Genomic DNA, 15,644 nt, shown 5'->3' with positions numbered 1-15,644 from the left:
ATAAGACAGTTTTTAAGGGAAGGATAGTTTCTAAATTGATTAAGACAACAGTCTTCCTATGTTGCTCATTAATATTCTGCAAAATTTCACACAAAATTTATTTTCTTTTGGGGTATAACATATATAAGTACATTAATCTTAAGTGTATAGCTTAATTATTCTTGATGTAGATATACATCTATATAATTATAACCCAGACTAAAATTTAAAACATGTCTAGCACCCCCAATGTTCCTGTATGCCCCCCCTCCTAGAGCTAAACACTATTCTGAACTTTTTCATCCTAGATGAGTCTTGCCTGTTTTTGAACTTATAAATCACAATGTATTTATCCATTCTCCTATAGATAGACATTTTACTTGTTTTCCATTTTTTGCTGTTATGATTATAGAACTGTTATGAGCATTCTTGTACATAACTTTATGTGGAAGTATGCATTTTTTCCTCTTAGGTACATACTCAAGGAACAGAAATGCTGAGCCACAGGCAGGTGTATGTTCAGCACTAGTAAAACTGCCAAGATGTTTTCCAATGTGGCTAAACCATTTTACATCCCCAAAGGAGCTTACACACAAATAAATCAAATATCCAAACCAAGCATATTCTCCATACCTTTTCTTGTAATTTAGCGTTTGAATTTTCTAAATCCATCTGCATATTTGATATTTCATCTGTCTTCTCAGAAACAAGGCCTCTGAGTTTATCAATAGTTTCCTGGTGCTCTTTCACATGCATGTAAGCAATTCTTAGTTCCTCTTGTTTTTCCAGCTCCTTTATCATTAGAGAAATTTTAAGAATGGTGACACAGCTTAATATTAACTAGTATTTTTTTTTTCTGAAAGTGATTTATTTCCTTAGGATAAATAATAAAACTATTACTTCTTATTCTACATCTTTGTTGTTAGGAAGTTATAAGCTTTCCCTGCCTCCCTTTCCCTGTCCTCACCTCCCTACAACCTACTCCTACCTTTGAGAGGCAAACACATGATCCATATACTATTCTACAGCTTGCTTTTTCTTCTAAGAGTGATTTGGGCTTCCAAATTAGGACATTCAAATCTATTTCTTCTTTTCTTTCTCTTTCTCTCCTTTCTCTCTCTTCTTTCTTTCTTTTCTTTCTCTCTCTTTCTCTTTCTCTTTCTTTCTTTCTTTTTCTTTCTTTCCTTCCTTCCTCCCTCCCTCCCTCCCTTCTTTCTTTCTTTCTTCTTTCTCTCTATGTGTTGTATAGTATTCTGATGTATCGCTCATATTTACCCAGTTTCCTTCTCATGGACATTTAGATTGTTTCCCACTTTTTATTACAAATTGTTACAATGAACAACCTTGTGGTGTATGTGTGTTTGTGTACGTATATAAATATACATGTTGGATGAAGTCTACAAAAAAAATACTGGTTACAGAATTTGACATTTTTAGAACAATATCAAATTACCTGCCTGAAAGTCTGTATCAGTTCACTCACACCAACACTGCCACTTATGTCAAAGAATGGCTCACTGCTGTCAGGAAAACATCACGTTTACTCACTAGTATAGGAAGTGACTTACTTTAGCTTCTTTTTCTCTGAGGCTTTCCCTGAGCTGGTCTCTCTCCATCCTAAGGGTTCCCTCTGCGCTTCTGAGGCCATCTCTTTCCTCAGTAACACATTTTATTTCTTCAAGGTTTTCATGAAGTTTCTGACTCAACTTTAACTTCTCAGTTTCTACACTTTCCAGGGTTGAATTCTGGGCCTCTAATTGCTTCTTCAATTGCTCTGTTTGATACATACTTTCTCTGAGATCATTTTTTACCTTCAGAAGTTGATGTTCTTTCTCCTGATGTTCTTGGATCTTGAGATAATCATACAACAAATTAAGATATAGATAAATATTGAAAAAAATGCTAAATAATACTTTCAAAATTAAGTAGGCAAATCTTTGTCTTCAATTTCAGGCTAATTCATATCCTGTTTCATTACACAAAAGACCTAATTCAAACTCGCAAATAAAAAAAATACCTGTGCTTTTAAGATAGCATTTGAGTTTTCTAAATCCATTTGCATATTTGATATTTCATCTGTCTTCTCAGAAACAAGGCCCTTGAGTTTATCAATAGTTTCCTGGTGCTCTTTCACATGCATGTAAGCAATTCTTAGTTCCTCTTGTTTTTCCAGCTCCTATTTATAATTAGAAAAAGGAAAATGATATATTCAGAGTGACAAAATTCAAACTGTGTGTAGAAAGGCAGAGAGAGGGTAAGAGGTAATTATGCCCCTGCCCCCGTTAGACCTCATCCTCTAAGTTTGTCTTAAATGTCAATACATGCTAGATATGTTACTCCACAACTTACCCCCTTTCCTAATAGGATACTTCCAAATCAGCACCATGGCACTACATCCTTCTTTACTGGTGGCCTAGTATTCTATGGTCTGAATGTGCAGCACTTAATTAACCAGTCCCCTGCTAATGGACATTTAGCATTTTCCCTATTTTTTTGTTTGCTTTGCACAATTGTGTTAATGTGTACAGGATGTACAGCTAAGACTGGACTTTTGGGCTCAATGAATAAACTTATTGAAATATTTGAAAGATAGTACCAAATATTCCCCCTCCAAACTTCCTCAAGGTTGGAGCAATTTTACACTCCCACCAATCCTATTGATAGCCCATGGTTCTTTTAGGACACAATGTCATGTTTACTGGATGGGGGAAAGAGGGTAATTCACTCTAATTACAGTTTCTTTCAGGTTTTCCTCGAGCTGGTCTCTCTGTACTTTGAGAGTCTCCTCTACACTCCTAAGATCATCTCTTTCTTTTGTAACAGATCTCATTTCTTCAGGGTTTTTGTGAAGTCTCTGAGTTAACCTCACATTCTCCATTTCTTTATTTTTCAAAGTTGACTTTTGGGCCTCAAACTGGTTCCTGAAGTATTCCATGTCACATATTTTTTCCTGAGTCTCACTGACAGCTTTCATCTTAAGAAGCTGATATTCTTCTTCCTGAAGTTCTTGAATCTGAGAAAAAATAAAACAAGTTAGGACAAAGGCAGAAATTTGTAGGAAAAAGAGGAATTGTTTCTAAATTAAGTCAGTCATCTTTACATTTTATCTAATGTATATACTATTTTCTTCCACAGGGAAATGAGCAACACAATAATCAGATGTCATTTTCCAACTTAACAAAATAAGACCTACCTTTTCTTGTGATTCAGCATCTGAGTTTTCTGCATCTCTCTCAATATTTGCTTCTTGGTCTGTCTTCTTTGAAATATTCCTTGTACTAATGGTTTGTTGGTGCTCCTTCAAAAGAACATAAGTAGTTTTTAGTTCCTGTTTGATTTTCAGTCCCTTTCTGATTGGATAAAAATTAATAAAACAACAGTGAATTTAACTACCTTAACATTATTTTTGTAGCTAAAAAAAATTAGAAGAAGGAAACTTACTTCAGCTACACTTTCTTTAATGTTTTCTTTGAGTTGGTCTCTCTCCATTTGAAGAACTTCCTGCACCCTTTTCAGCTCATCTCTTTCCTTCATTATAATTTTTATTTTGTCTTGACTTTCCTGAAGTTTCTCGGTCAACTTGAGCCTCTCACTTTCTATATTTTGTAATGATGAATCTTTGACTTTGAGTTGCTCCTTTAATTGCTCCAGTTCACTCATTTTTTCCTGAGTCTCAATGATTTCTTTGGTGCTAATAAATTGTTCGTGTTTCTCATGACGCTCTTGGATCTTAAAATAATAATAAGTTAACAGCCAAAATATACATACACGTAAAATGTGTGTGTTTATATATGTGTATGTGTGTATATATATATATAGATCTGTTTTTTTGTTTTGTTTTTTGTTTTTTTAGAGATTTTATTTGACAGAGAGAAAGAGATAGCAAGAGGATGGGGGTGGGGGGAAGGGTAGAGGGAAAGGGAGAAGCAGGCTTCCCACTGAGCGTGGAGCTTGATCCCAGGACACTGAGATCATGACCTGAGTTGAAGGCAGATGCTTAACCAACTGATCTGTTTTTGTTTTTAAAGGAAAAACACCCAGGATGTTCTGCATAACAATCTAGTATGCAAAATTAGTTTCTGTAGTTCAGTTAGCTAGCTCCCTCAGGTTTTTTTTTTTTTTTTAAAGATTTTATTTATTTTTTTGACACAGAGAGAGACAGGGAGAGAGACAACACAAGCAGGGGGTAGTGGGAGAGGGAGAAGCAGGCTTCCCACCAAGCAGGGAGCCCGATGCGGGGCTCGATCCCAGGACCCTGGGATCATGACCTGAGCCGAAGGCAGACGCTTAACCCACTGAGCCACCCAGGCACCCCGCTCCCTCAGGTTTTCTCCTACATGTCCTTCACCCCCAATTTACCTTTTTCTGTAATTCATCATTGGTTGTTTCTAATTCCTTTCGAAGGCTGGAGAGTTCAGTTTCCCTCTCTGAAAGATTCACTCTCAGCTTATCAATAGTTTCCTCCTGTTCTTTCAGGTGACAACGAGCAACTTTCAGTTCCTCTTCGGTTTCCAGGTGCTTTAATTATTAGAGGAAATTGTTGAGAAATTTATAGAAACATTATAACCATTATACTCTAACTCCTTTTCCTGAAGATTTAATTTTTACAAAAATACCTGCTTATAAAATAATAATAAAAAAAGCACACGGGGCAAGGATGAAACCTACCCTAGCTGTCATTTCTCTCAAGCTCTCTTTGAGTTGGTGAGTTTCAGACTGAGGAACTTCTCGCAGCCTCTCAGCCACCTTGAGCCTTTCCATGCCCACTCGTGGCAGTGCTGCCTCTCCGGCTTCGAGCGGCTCCTGCAGTTGCTCCAGCTTGCTCAGGATTTCCTCAGCCTCATCGTCCTTTTCTTTCACATTGAGGGTCTGATCTTGTTGATCTTGAGGCTCCTGGATCTTAAGAGACTCCTAAAACAATAGAGTTGACAGCCAAAGATCCTTTATATTATTCTAGGGGAAAAGAAATCAGGACATTTTCTAAAACGATTAAGTCAGGATTCAGTGGCTCATTACAGAGCACTCTTTCCAATCTCCCACTCGTCATTACTCAGGTATTGAACATTTATTTCCTGAGGGTTCATTGTGTTGTTACTGTCCTATTAGAGGCTGGAGATACAATAGTAAATGAGACTTACATGATCTTTGCCCTCCTGAGACTTGCACTTTAGAGGGAAAGATAGACATTATGCCAAATCTTACCAAACAGAGGTTCTGGGTTCCTGCAGGGTATGTGGCAAACCTAACTTACCCTGAGTGGTTAGGAAGGGCTTCCTGGGGGATGGAAAGCTTCAGTTGAGAACTGAAGGATGAGAGCACTAGTTAGGCAAGGGCATATGGAAATGATGCAGGCAGGGAGACCAGAACATCTGAAAGCCATGAGATGAAGCACAATGCTGGAGCATCATGAGCAGGGCTAAGAGTGAGCAGAAATAAGGCTGGAGACCAGCAAGGAATGGGACGCAGGGCCTCAGAGGCCCTGTGAGGGATTCCAGTCTTTAGTTCAAGAGTAGCAATAAACTATTAAAGGGTTTTAAGAAGAAAAGATTACTTGGGTTCAGAATGGGGAATGAATTACAGAAGTAGAGGAATGAATATGGGGAGACCAATAAGGAGGCTACCACAGAAAGCCAGGAACAGAAATAACGGTGGCTTGGATTAAGGTGTTGGCAATGTGGGGAGAAAAGATGGAAGATTTCACACACACATACGTGTGCGTGCACGCACACACACACCCCTCTTAAAATCAACAAGGTTTGGTGCTTGGATTATAGAGTGAGTGGGAGGAAAGGATACTGGGGAAAGGTGATTCTCAGATTTCAGTCTCAGGTACTGAGGAAGTGCCTTATGAGATGCTATAGGAATAGATTTAAAGAAGGAAAGAAAATGGTTTTTCTGGCTTTATCCCTTCCTGTACTTTAGCATTGCTTTTTCTAAATCATTTTTAAATATTTAAGAAGACCACTGTCTTCTCTGAAGCATTTCTCTCAATTTCAACAGTTTTTAGTATTTATATTTTTAGTTCTGTTTCCAATCACTTCATAATTAAGAGACATTTAAAGAAAACATGATAGTAACATTATAACTACAACACAAGTGCTTCCTTTTCCAAAGACTTCTTATAAAACACTTATTAAATGGAAGGAAAGGATGAAACTTACTTCAGCCGACGTTTCTCTAATGTCTTCTTGCAGCTGGTCTTGTCCAACCTGAACTGCTTCTTGTATTGTCTGAAGCTTGTCTCTTTCCTCAGTTAGAGATTTTGTTTCTTTATGACTTTCTGGAAGTTTTTCAGTCAACTCGAGCCTTTCTATTTCTATGCGTGCCAGTGTCACTGAATCCTTGGTTTTGGATTGCTTTTCCAATAGCTCCACTTCATCCATTGTTCCCTGAGTATCACTGACTTCTTTCACATTAGGCACTAGCTCCTGTTCCTCATGAAGCACTGGGATCTTGTGATATGCATAAAATACCAAGGTTACTATCTGGAGATTATTACCATAAATTTTTTTTGTGTGCCAAAAGGTGATTTTATTAAAGCATGGGGACAGGACCCATGGGCAGAAAGAGTTGCTGCTGTATTATCATAACTTTTTAAAGGGAAAAGATGAGGATATTATCCACAGAAATAAAAGTGATCCTGAACCCACAGCCTACTGTGGATCATGAACTCCAATTTATTCATTTTCTCTTGATTCCTACCAAAGCTATTCATGACTTTTCTGCTGGTCATATTCTGCCGGTCATATTCTGCCATAATTGTCTTTTGCTCCAGCTTACATCCAAAGTGAATCAATTCTTATACTTGACTAACACACTGTTAATTTAGTCAGTTGCACACTTCTTCATTTCTATACTAGTTCCCAAATGCCAAGGAGAAAAATCATCATTGAGCAGATTATATCTCAATAAACGAATGGTCCCTAATTCTCAGATGAGCGCCAATGCTACGTCTCAATTTTTTTATGTTTACAGATTGATTCCCCTTTCCTATGGTCATTAGTGGTTCCATGTAACTCTGCATATCATATTTCTGCATTTTTCCTACTGGAATTGAGGGATTATTTTATATGTCCATACTCGGGGGGAGAGAACAATGTCTTAATCATATCTAGTTTCAATGGCTTGCACAGTGGCCTTTAACACAGGTTGGTTCAGTTATCCCAATGTTTCATTTTCTCTATAGCACTTGCCATTATCTCAAATTATCTTATTCATTTGTTTGCTTATTTACCAGTTACCTCTTTCCACTAGAGTAAGCTCTATGATCATGTAAATTTTGTTCACCTTGTTCCCATTTTATTTCTATAACCCAGGACTCTGCCTGCCACATTACAGACTCAACAAATAGTATCCAATAAATGAATGAACTATTAACACAGTGACTACTTATTACTCATCTTTCTTTGAAATAAAAAAGAAAAGAAGAAGGGACAAAGGAGAGAAGAGACAAACCTTTTCTTGTAATTCAATATTGGATTTTTCTAAGTCCTTCTGAATATTTATTATTTGAGCTGTCTTCTCAGAAATGTTTTTTCTTAGTTCATCAATAGTTTCTTCTTGTTCTTTAAGATGAACGCGAGTAATTTTTAGTTCTTCTTTTGTTTCTAGACCCTTTATTAGCAAGTGGAATTTAAAGAATATTATAACCACATCATCCTAACATTACCTCCCCCTTTTCCAATTGGCTCTGTTTTAAAGAAACATTTAATAGATGAAAGAAAAGGGTAATAACTTACTCTAACTTCGATTTCTTTTATGTATCCTTTAAGCTTCTCTCTCTCTATTTCAAATGATTCCTGTAATTCCTTTAGATCATTTCTTTCTTTGGTTATGGATTTCATTTCCTCATAATTTTCATGGAGCTTCTGAGCCAACTCTAGCCTCTCCATTTCTATACGTTCTAATGTTAATTCTTGGTTCCTTAATTCATTCTTCAAATTCTCTATTTCATTCATCTTTCCCTGCATCTCATTCTTTTCTTCTTGTACACTAAGAAGTTGTAGCTGTTTTTCCTGTAGTTGTTGGTTCTTAAGAAATAAAATTTTTAATTACCATTTTGCCTATATACTCTTAAAATCTCATGTAAAATGTACTTTGCTGAACGGAAATAATCATTATCACAGCCCTGCCTACACTCCCAATGTAAACAGACAAGAGCTTTAAAAGTAAAGTATCCTTCTAAGCATAGTGACTGTAGTAGGTTGAATAGTGTCCTACCCAAAATTCAAGTCGATTCAGAACTTCAGAATATGACCTTACTTGGAAGTATGGTTTTTGCACATGTAATTAATTAAGGATTGAGAAGAAATCCTATTGGATTAGGGTGGGCCCTAAATGCAATGAGAGTGTCCTTATAAGAGGCAAGAAAGGACACACAGCGACACAGAGAAAGTCCTGTGAAGACGGAGGCAGAGATAAGAGTGATAGAGCTATAAGCCCAGGACACCAAGCAGAGCTGGGAGCCAAGGATAGTTATTAGACACAAGATTCTTCCCTAGAGCCTTCAGAGGAGTATGGTATTGCCAGCAACTTGATTTTGACCTCTACAATCCAGAAATCTGACAATAAATTTCTGTTGTTCTTTAGCCACCAAGTTTATGGTAATTTGATACAGAGGGTCTAGGAAACTAATACAGTGTCAGTAGGTTAATCAGGGAGGAAAAGTGAAAATGAGAAAAACTTGAAAAGAGACTAATTAAATTTAAAGGTATAGTTGCCAAATAACTATAATTCCTCATCTCTTAAAAACTTTTGGATACTCTACGTTTACTTCTAATAAGGTCCTTATGGGGTGGCCCCAAAAACACTGAGGCATTAACTTTTTTTTAAATTAAACTTATTTAAATTCAATTTAATTAACATATACTGTATTATTAGTTTCAGGGGTAGAATTTAGTGATTTATCCGTTGCATATAACACCCAGGGCTCATTACTTCAAGTGCCCTCCCCAATGCCCATCACCCAGTTACCCCATCCCTCTACCCACCTCCCCTCCAGCAACCTCAGTTTGTTTCCTATAGTTAAGAATTTCTTATGTTTTGCCTCCCTCCCTGTTTTCGTCTTATTTTTCCTTTCCTTCCCTTATGTTCATCTGTTTTGTTTCTTAAATTCCACCTGTGAGTGCAATCATATGGTATTTGTCTTTCTCTGACTTGTTTCGCTTAGCATAATAACTTCTAGCTCCATCCACATCATTGCAAATGGTAAGATTTCATTTTTTTTGATGGCCGAGTCATATTTCATTGTAAATATATATATACCACATCTTCTCTATCCATTCATCTGTCGGTAGACATCTGGGCTCTTCCCATATTGTGGCTATTGTGCACATTGCTGCTATACACACTGGAGTGAATGTGCCCCTTCGAATCACTGTTGGTATCCTTTGGATAAATACCCAGTAGTTTTATTGCCAGGTTGTAGGGTAGCTCTATTTTTAACTTTTTCAGGAACCTCCATACTGTTTTCCAGAGTGGCTGCACCAATTTGCATTTCCACCAACAGTGTAAGAGGGTTCCCCTTTCTCTGCATCCTTGCCAACATGTGTTGTTTCCTGAGTTGTTATTTTTAGTGAGATATTAACTTTTTTTAAAGTTAATAAATATGTATAAGTCTATCTCTTTATTTTTTTCAATTCAGTTTATTAACAAATAATGTATTATTAGTTTCAGAGGTAGAGGTCAGTGATTCATCAATCTTATATAATACCCAGTGCTCAATACTAAGGCGTTAACTTTTACATAAGCCTATTAATTTCACTTCTTTAGGATGAGTATGAAACAGACATCAGGTTTTAGTAAATTTAATTAGGTTATAGTGAAAGGGAGGAGAATTAAGAGAATATATATTAAGAGAAAAACATTTCACAGAAGCGCAATGGAAATCACAATATATTATTTATAATGCATGTGGCACTGTCCTTAGAGTAAATAGAAAGACCTCAGTGGGTACATTTTAGAATTACTTGGGTAATACAATTATTACAAGAATCTTGGCTCTTATACAAATATTACAACACCACCTTACTTCCATAAAAGAAATGAGTCAGGAAACTGTAAATGTCTAAGAGATGGTAACAGTCATAAACCTTACATTTTAAAGAATCACTACTATATCTTTATAAAGGCAGGATCTTTGTGTTATTGACTAATGGATCTCAAGACCCAGAAGAGCATCTGGGCTATGGGGAGTTCCCAATAAGTATCTGATGAATGAATATATTACATGATAATTTAGATGAATCAAAGCCTTCTCTCTCATCTAAAGATTAGGGTAATATAATCCTCACAAAGAGTGTTGGTTAAGATATAGGTATGAGTTGAAACTGTCCACATAAATAATTAGCATTAAAATGTGTTCATTTGGGAGATACATGCTATTTCTAGAACTTAGCTCTACAGCAATCAAAATGTATTAAAAAAAAAAGTTTAGTCAGGAAATATAACATGGCTAGGAAGGTAACTTTAAAAATTCACCTTTTCCTTTAGCTTTTCTTCAACTTCTGCTAATTTCTCATAGGTCCTAGAAAGCTCTTCCTCTTTCTTTATGGTGTGGTTCTTTTCTTGTACAATGATCTCTTGTTGCTTTTTGAGTTCATCTCCAAGAATTCTTAATTCTTCTTGGTTTTCAATAGTCTAGAATTAAAAAAAAGTTGAGATTAAAATTAGTATTACCTTACATTTATAAAATCAGGTAAAAATCAGCATTTACTTCAGCCTAAAAATGAAGAAATCATGGCAAATTCTATTGGAAAAGACTACCTTAAAAAAAAAAGTCTTTAATTTAATCATATAGATGCCAAGCATCTGCTTTTTATGCTGTTTTTTTATTGCTCCACTTATATTCCTATCATGAAAATTAGAACTGGATTTGGTATTCTGTCTTGAGAGGTTTGCCCATTTTCTACCCTTAAGCCAAAGGAGACTGTTTCTAAGCTTTCATGGACTGATGACAAGACTATAGTTATGGGCTTTTCATATGCTAGAATGGTTATGATTTAGGGCACCAGTTAACAGCAAGCTCAAAATGGCAGCCATCCTTTGCTAGCATGACTCGGGCTAACCCTAGTTATAAGCTTAAACAGTGACATTCTCAAGTATCATGACCATAAAAACATTGCAAATATGAGACCAAGAACAGACTATGACTTTTATCTGTATTCTTATTTAAACTTAGCTCTTTTGACTAAACAGACAATCCCAAGAAATATGGAAAATTACACAAAAGGTCAGGTTCTCCTGAAATCCACAGCAAACTTCTAAAAATGTGAATTTCAATCTATACATATTATATTGTTCCAAATACAGTAACAAAGACTAAAGTAGATTTGACAATATGGCAAACATTAACAACAAATAATTAAAAATGAAGTTTAAAAATTATAACAGAATAAATAAAAGAGAAACATTTAGGAACAAATTTAACAAAATATGGACAAAACCTGTACACTAAAATCTGCAACACATCACTGAGAGAACAGATGATTTATAGAAAGATATGCAATGGCCAATAAGCATATGAAAAGATGATCAATATCCTTAATCATTAAGGAAAGGCAAATGAAAACAATGAGGTACATACCCAATAGGATGGCTAAAATTGAAAACACCAATAATAGGAAGCATTGGTGAGGATGTGGAGCCATCAGAATTCTCTTAATTTGCTTATGGGAATGTAAAATGGTACAACTACTTTGGAAATCAGTCTAGTAATTTGCTATGACCCTGCTATTCCATTTAGATACCCCAGAGAAATTAAAAAAAAAAAAATGTTCATAAAAAGTTTTGTGTAAGAATGTTTACAGCAGCTTCACTCAAAATCGCCAAACACTGGAGAGAACTCAAGTTTCCATCAACAGGAGAAAGGCAAAACAACTTGTGGCCTATTCATACATGGAACACTACCCAGCAATAAAGAGGAATGTAAAAAAGTAAGGTACAAAAAAGTACATGCTGTATGATTCTATTTGTATGGAGTTCTAGAAGAGACAAAGTGACCTATGCTTAAAAACCATTAGGACAGTGATTATATGGAGTAGAGAGTGAGATTAGAACTGACTGGGTCAAGGCACAAGAGAACTCTGTAGGGTGAGGCAAATGTTCTATATCTTGACTGGGGTGGAGGGTATACAAGTAGAGATGTTTGTCAAAAGTCATCAGACTATACACTTGTAACAGATACATTTCTCACATGTAAATTATGCCTCAGTATAGTTGTAAAAATCCAGAACATAGAAGACAAAAACATCCTGCTAAGTATACAGTGCTAAATCCTACCATTTCAATATTTTCCCTTAGGTCAGTCTGTAATTGTTCCTTTTCTGCTGTAATACTCTCTAACATTTGTTGCAGTTCATTTTTCTCCTGTATTAAAGAAAATATCTTTCTCTGTTGCTCAGTTAGCTCATTATCTTCAACATTCGCAATCAGTGTTTGAGTATTTTTGGCTTTCAAATTCTGTTTTTTATCTGTGTCAACCATCTAAAATATAAATAGATTAAAGAAGAATTTCTCAGTTAATAACAATTTTAATAATAATAAAAATTGCCAAAACTTACATTACTTATTATTTACCAGGCACTATTTTCATATATTGACACATTTAATCTTCACTCTAACCTTATGAGATAGGTACTAGTATTATTTCCATTTGACAGATGAGGAAATTGTATCCGAGAGAGGATGATAGGTCACTTGCCCAAGGTCACTCAGGTTTTGAAGCCAAGAGGTCTGGCTCCAGAGTTTGTGCCCTTCAGCATACTCTTGTTCATGGATAAGAACTACCTGGACAGCTGTAGCTAATTAACAATTATCTTCATGTATGATGATGGGTCAACCTAATTTTATGAAAGAATAAGCCACCTTGAACTCCATCACTTCCTTTCCATCAAAAGCTGGAAATGATTCTCTATCCCCCACTCCCAACAAATCATTACTTTCAGAAGCAGTCATATTCACAAAAGGTTGGAGTTTTATCATACGAGAGGGCAAAATAACTTTGATAAAAATAGATTTCATATTAGAGTAGTATAATCCACCTTTTAAAAATATATACTTTTTATACACTGCTTAAGAAAAGCATGTTATATAAATTCATTTATCCATAAACAAGTCTTAAGCAAAGGTACCCTAACATGTGTACTCCTTAAGAAAGTGAGACAAAGACTAACATTACAATCATTGGTATGAAATTAGGGTATCACTCACTATGTGACCATACACATCCAGGAAATACAGCTCCATAATGGCTATATATGTTTTAAAAAGTTTTAATAATAGGGATAATAATAGTCAGTTAAGCATCTGACTCTTGATTTTGGCTTGGGTTATGATCTCAGGGTTGTGAGATCTAGCTCTGTGTCAGGCACTGTGTTCAGTGGGGAGTCAGCTTGAGATTCTCTTTTCCTCTCCCTCTGCCCCTCCCCCTGCTCTCTCTCTCAAATAAATAAAGCTTTAAAAAAAGTTTTAATAATAATCTACAATTACATTAGAAAAAAATTGAAAAATAGAGAAAAAAAAACCATCCAATGTCACCAGCTTCACACAACCCACTACTAGAATTCTAGACTATTTCCTTTCAGAGTCTGTTCTTGAAAAAATTTTTCTTGAACACAGTAATTAAGATTAATATATACAGAATTCAGTTTTGCTCTTTTCCATTTGGATCACATGCATTTTCCCATGCTGTTACATAATCTTCAACTTATAATTTTTAGTAGTTGCTCAATTCTCTAGAGTGGGTTTGGACAAACCATACTTTAACTATTCTCTTACTGTTGGCAGTATGCATGAGTTTCTGACAATGGCAAACACATAGCTAACTACATGAGAACTTAAGGTAAGGAACAGATAGTCATTGGGACTAGTTTGTCAGATACTATAGTTCAGAATCTCGTATCTGTGCTCCTAAACATAGGAATGTACACAAAGACAAAGCAGGCTGAGACAAGGTATGTGAGAATACCCAAGGGACATTTCAGAAATGAACCCAGCCTAGAAAGCATTTCAGCTACCATGAACAATATCTAACATATCTTATTATTAAATAAAAGAATTGTGTCCTTTATATGAGATAGGTTTACTAATCATTGTTTAAAATTTGTGTTGAGACACACTAGAGAAACTGCATTTCTAGAGAGAGAAACATCAAGCAGGATTTAAAGTGGGCACTCTGAGGGGGAGGAGCAAGATGGCGGAGGAGTAGGAGACCTGGATTTCGTCTGGTCGCAGGAATTCAGCTGGATAGGGATCAAACCATTCTGAACACCTACGAACTCAACAGGAGATCTAAGGAAAGAATAGCAACAACTCTCTGAACAGAAAAGTGACCACTTTCTGGAAGGTAGGTCGTGTGGAGAAGTGAATCTGAGGCGATATTTGGGAGGATAGATGGAGGGGGAGGGGGCCTCCGTCAGCCGCTTCTGGCAAGTGATAGAGCAGCAGGGCACAAAATCAGAACTTCTAGAAGTTGGCTCTGCTGAGGGACGTTGCTCCAGTGGCTAAGCAAGGGGTGGAACCCTCGCTGGGACAGTGTGATCTCAGGACCCTCGGAGTCACAGGAAGACCGGGGGTGCCAGAGTGTGGCAGAGCTCCCAGGTATCAGAGCGGGGAAGCTGGTTGCAGAGACAGAGCCAAGGCGCGGGCTTTCAGCTCAGGGTTGCCATAAACCATGATCTGCAGCACAGCTGGGCCACTGCTCCTCCAGCAGGACCCAACAAGCGGCAGATCCGGGGAGACTCCCCTGCCTCCCCCGGGAGGAGTGGCGTGGGAGCGCACCACAGGGATCTGCTAGGTTTGGAGACTCCAGATGGGGTCGGGTGCCAGAGACAGAAACACTTGGTCACAGGCTGGGTGAGCACAGAGTGTGACCAGAGACCGGGGAGACGGGAGTGATTGACTGCTTTTCTCTGGGGGCGCACTGAGGAGTGGGGCCCCGAATTCTCGGCTCCTCTGGGGCGGAGATTGGGAGGCCTCATTTTCACTCTCATCCTCCAAAGCTGTATGGAAAGCTCACAAGGAACAAAAGCTCCCAAGAGCAAACCCCAGCAGATTACTTAGCCTGGACCGGGCAGGGGTGGGGCGGGCCGCCTCTGGCAAAGACATTTGGGAACCACGGCAACAGGCCCCTCCCCCAGAAGATCAGCAAGAACAGCCAGCCAAGACCAAGTTTACCGATCAATGAGAATGGCAGAACTCCAGCGCTAGGCGAATACTGCACATAGAATTCATGGCTTTTTTCCCATGATTCTTTAGTCTTTCAAAGTTGATTTTTTTCTTTAACTGTTTTTTTTTTTTGAATTTTTCTGTTTCCCTTTTTAAACCAACATCTTATCAATCCCTTTTTTTAAAAAATCTTTTTTATTTTTCATTTTTAAGGTCATATTCTATCCCTTCATAGTAGTTACCCTTATTTTTGGTATATATATATATAAGTTGTTCTCTCTTTAAAATTTTGGGATACAGTTTCTTCTAACAGATCAAAATATACCCTAATTCTAGTGTATGGCTTTGTTCTAGTCTCCTGCCTGATCACATTCTCTCCCTTTTTTTTTTTTTAAATCCTCTTCTTTCTTTTTTCAACCAGCTTCTTATTTTATCAATTCCTTTTATAAAATCTTTTATAATTTTCATCTTTACAGTCGTATTCCATCCCTTCATCGTAT

At 36.9% G+C, this 15,644-nt stretch overlaps 1 protein-coding gene across 1 annotated transcript in view; it reads right to left on the bottom strand.

The window, feature by feature from the left end:
• Positions 1-13,224, bottom strand: part of CENPE (centromere protein E) — a 41,972-nt gene extending 28,748 nt beyond the window's left edge. The window contains exons 1-14 of the mRNA XM_081813131.1: positions 13,189-13,224; positions 12,259-12,462; positions 10,459-10,617; positions 7,719-8,009; positions 7,435-7,593; positions 6,141-6,431; positions 4,648-4,890; positions 4,339-4,497; positions 3,421-3,708; positions 3,173-3,277; positions 2,849-2,992; positions 1,997-2,155; positions 1,548-1,829; positions 613-771 (exon numbers count right to left, since the gene is read on the bottom strand). Of these exons, the coding sequence (XP_081669257.1) occupies positions 613-771; positions 1,548-1,829; positions 1,997-2,155; positions 2,849-2,992; positions 3,173-3,277; positions 3,421-3,708; positions 4,339-4,497; positions 4,648-4,890; positions 6,141-6,431; positions 7,435-7,593; positions 7,719-8,009; positions 10,459-10,617; positions 12,259-12,462; positions 13,189-13,224 (2,679 nt within the window). The remainder of the gene's footprint in view (positions 1-612; positions 772-1,547; positions 1,830-1,996; positions 2,156-2,848; positions 2,993-3,172; positions 3,278-3,420; positions 3,709-4,338; positions 4,498-4,647; positions 4,891-6,140; positions 6,432-7,434; positions 7,594-7,718; positions 8,010-10,458; positions 10,618-12,258; positions 12,463-13,188) is intronic.
• Between the last annotated feature and the right edge of the window lie 2,420 nt (positions 13,225-15,644).

The sequence above is a fragment of the Leptonychotes weddellii genome, chromosome 2 (genome assembly GCF_054177405.1).
Source record: "Leptonychotes weddellii isolate Sample4059 chromosome 2, ASM5417740v2, whole genome shotgun sequence".
NCBI lineage: Eukaryota > Metazoa > Chordata > Mammalia > Carnivora > Phocidae > Leptonychotes > Leptonychotes weddellii.
The sequence above is the reverse complement of the archived record's forward strand: the minus strand, read 5'-3'. Positions and strand labels throughout refer to the sequence as shown.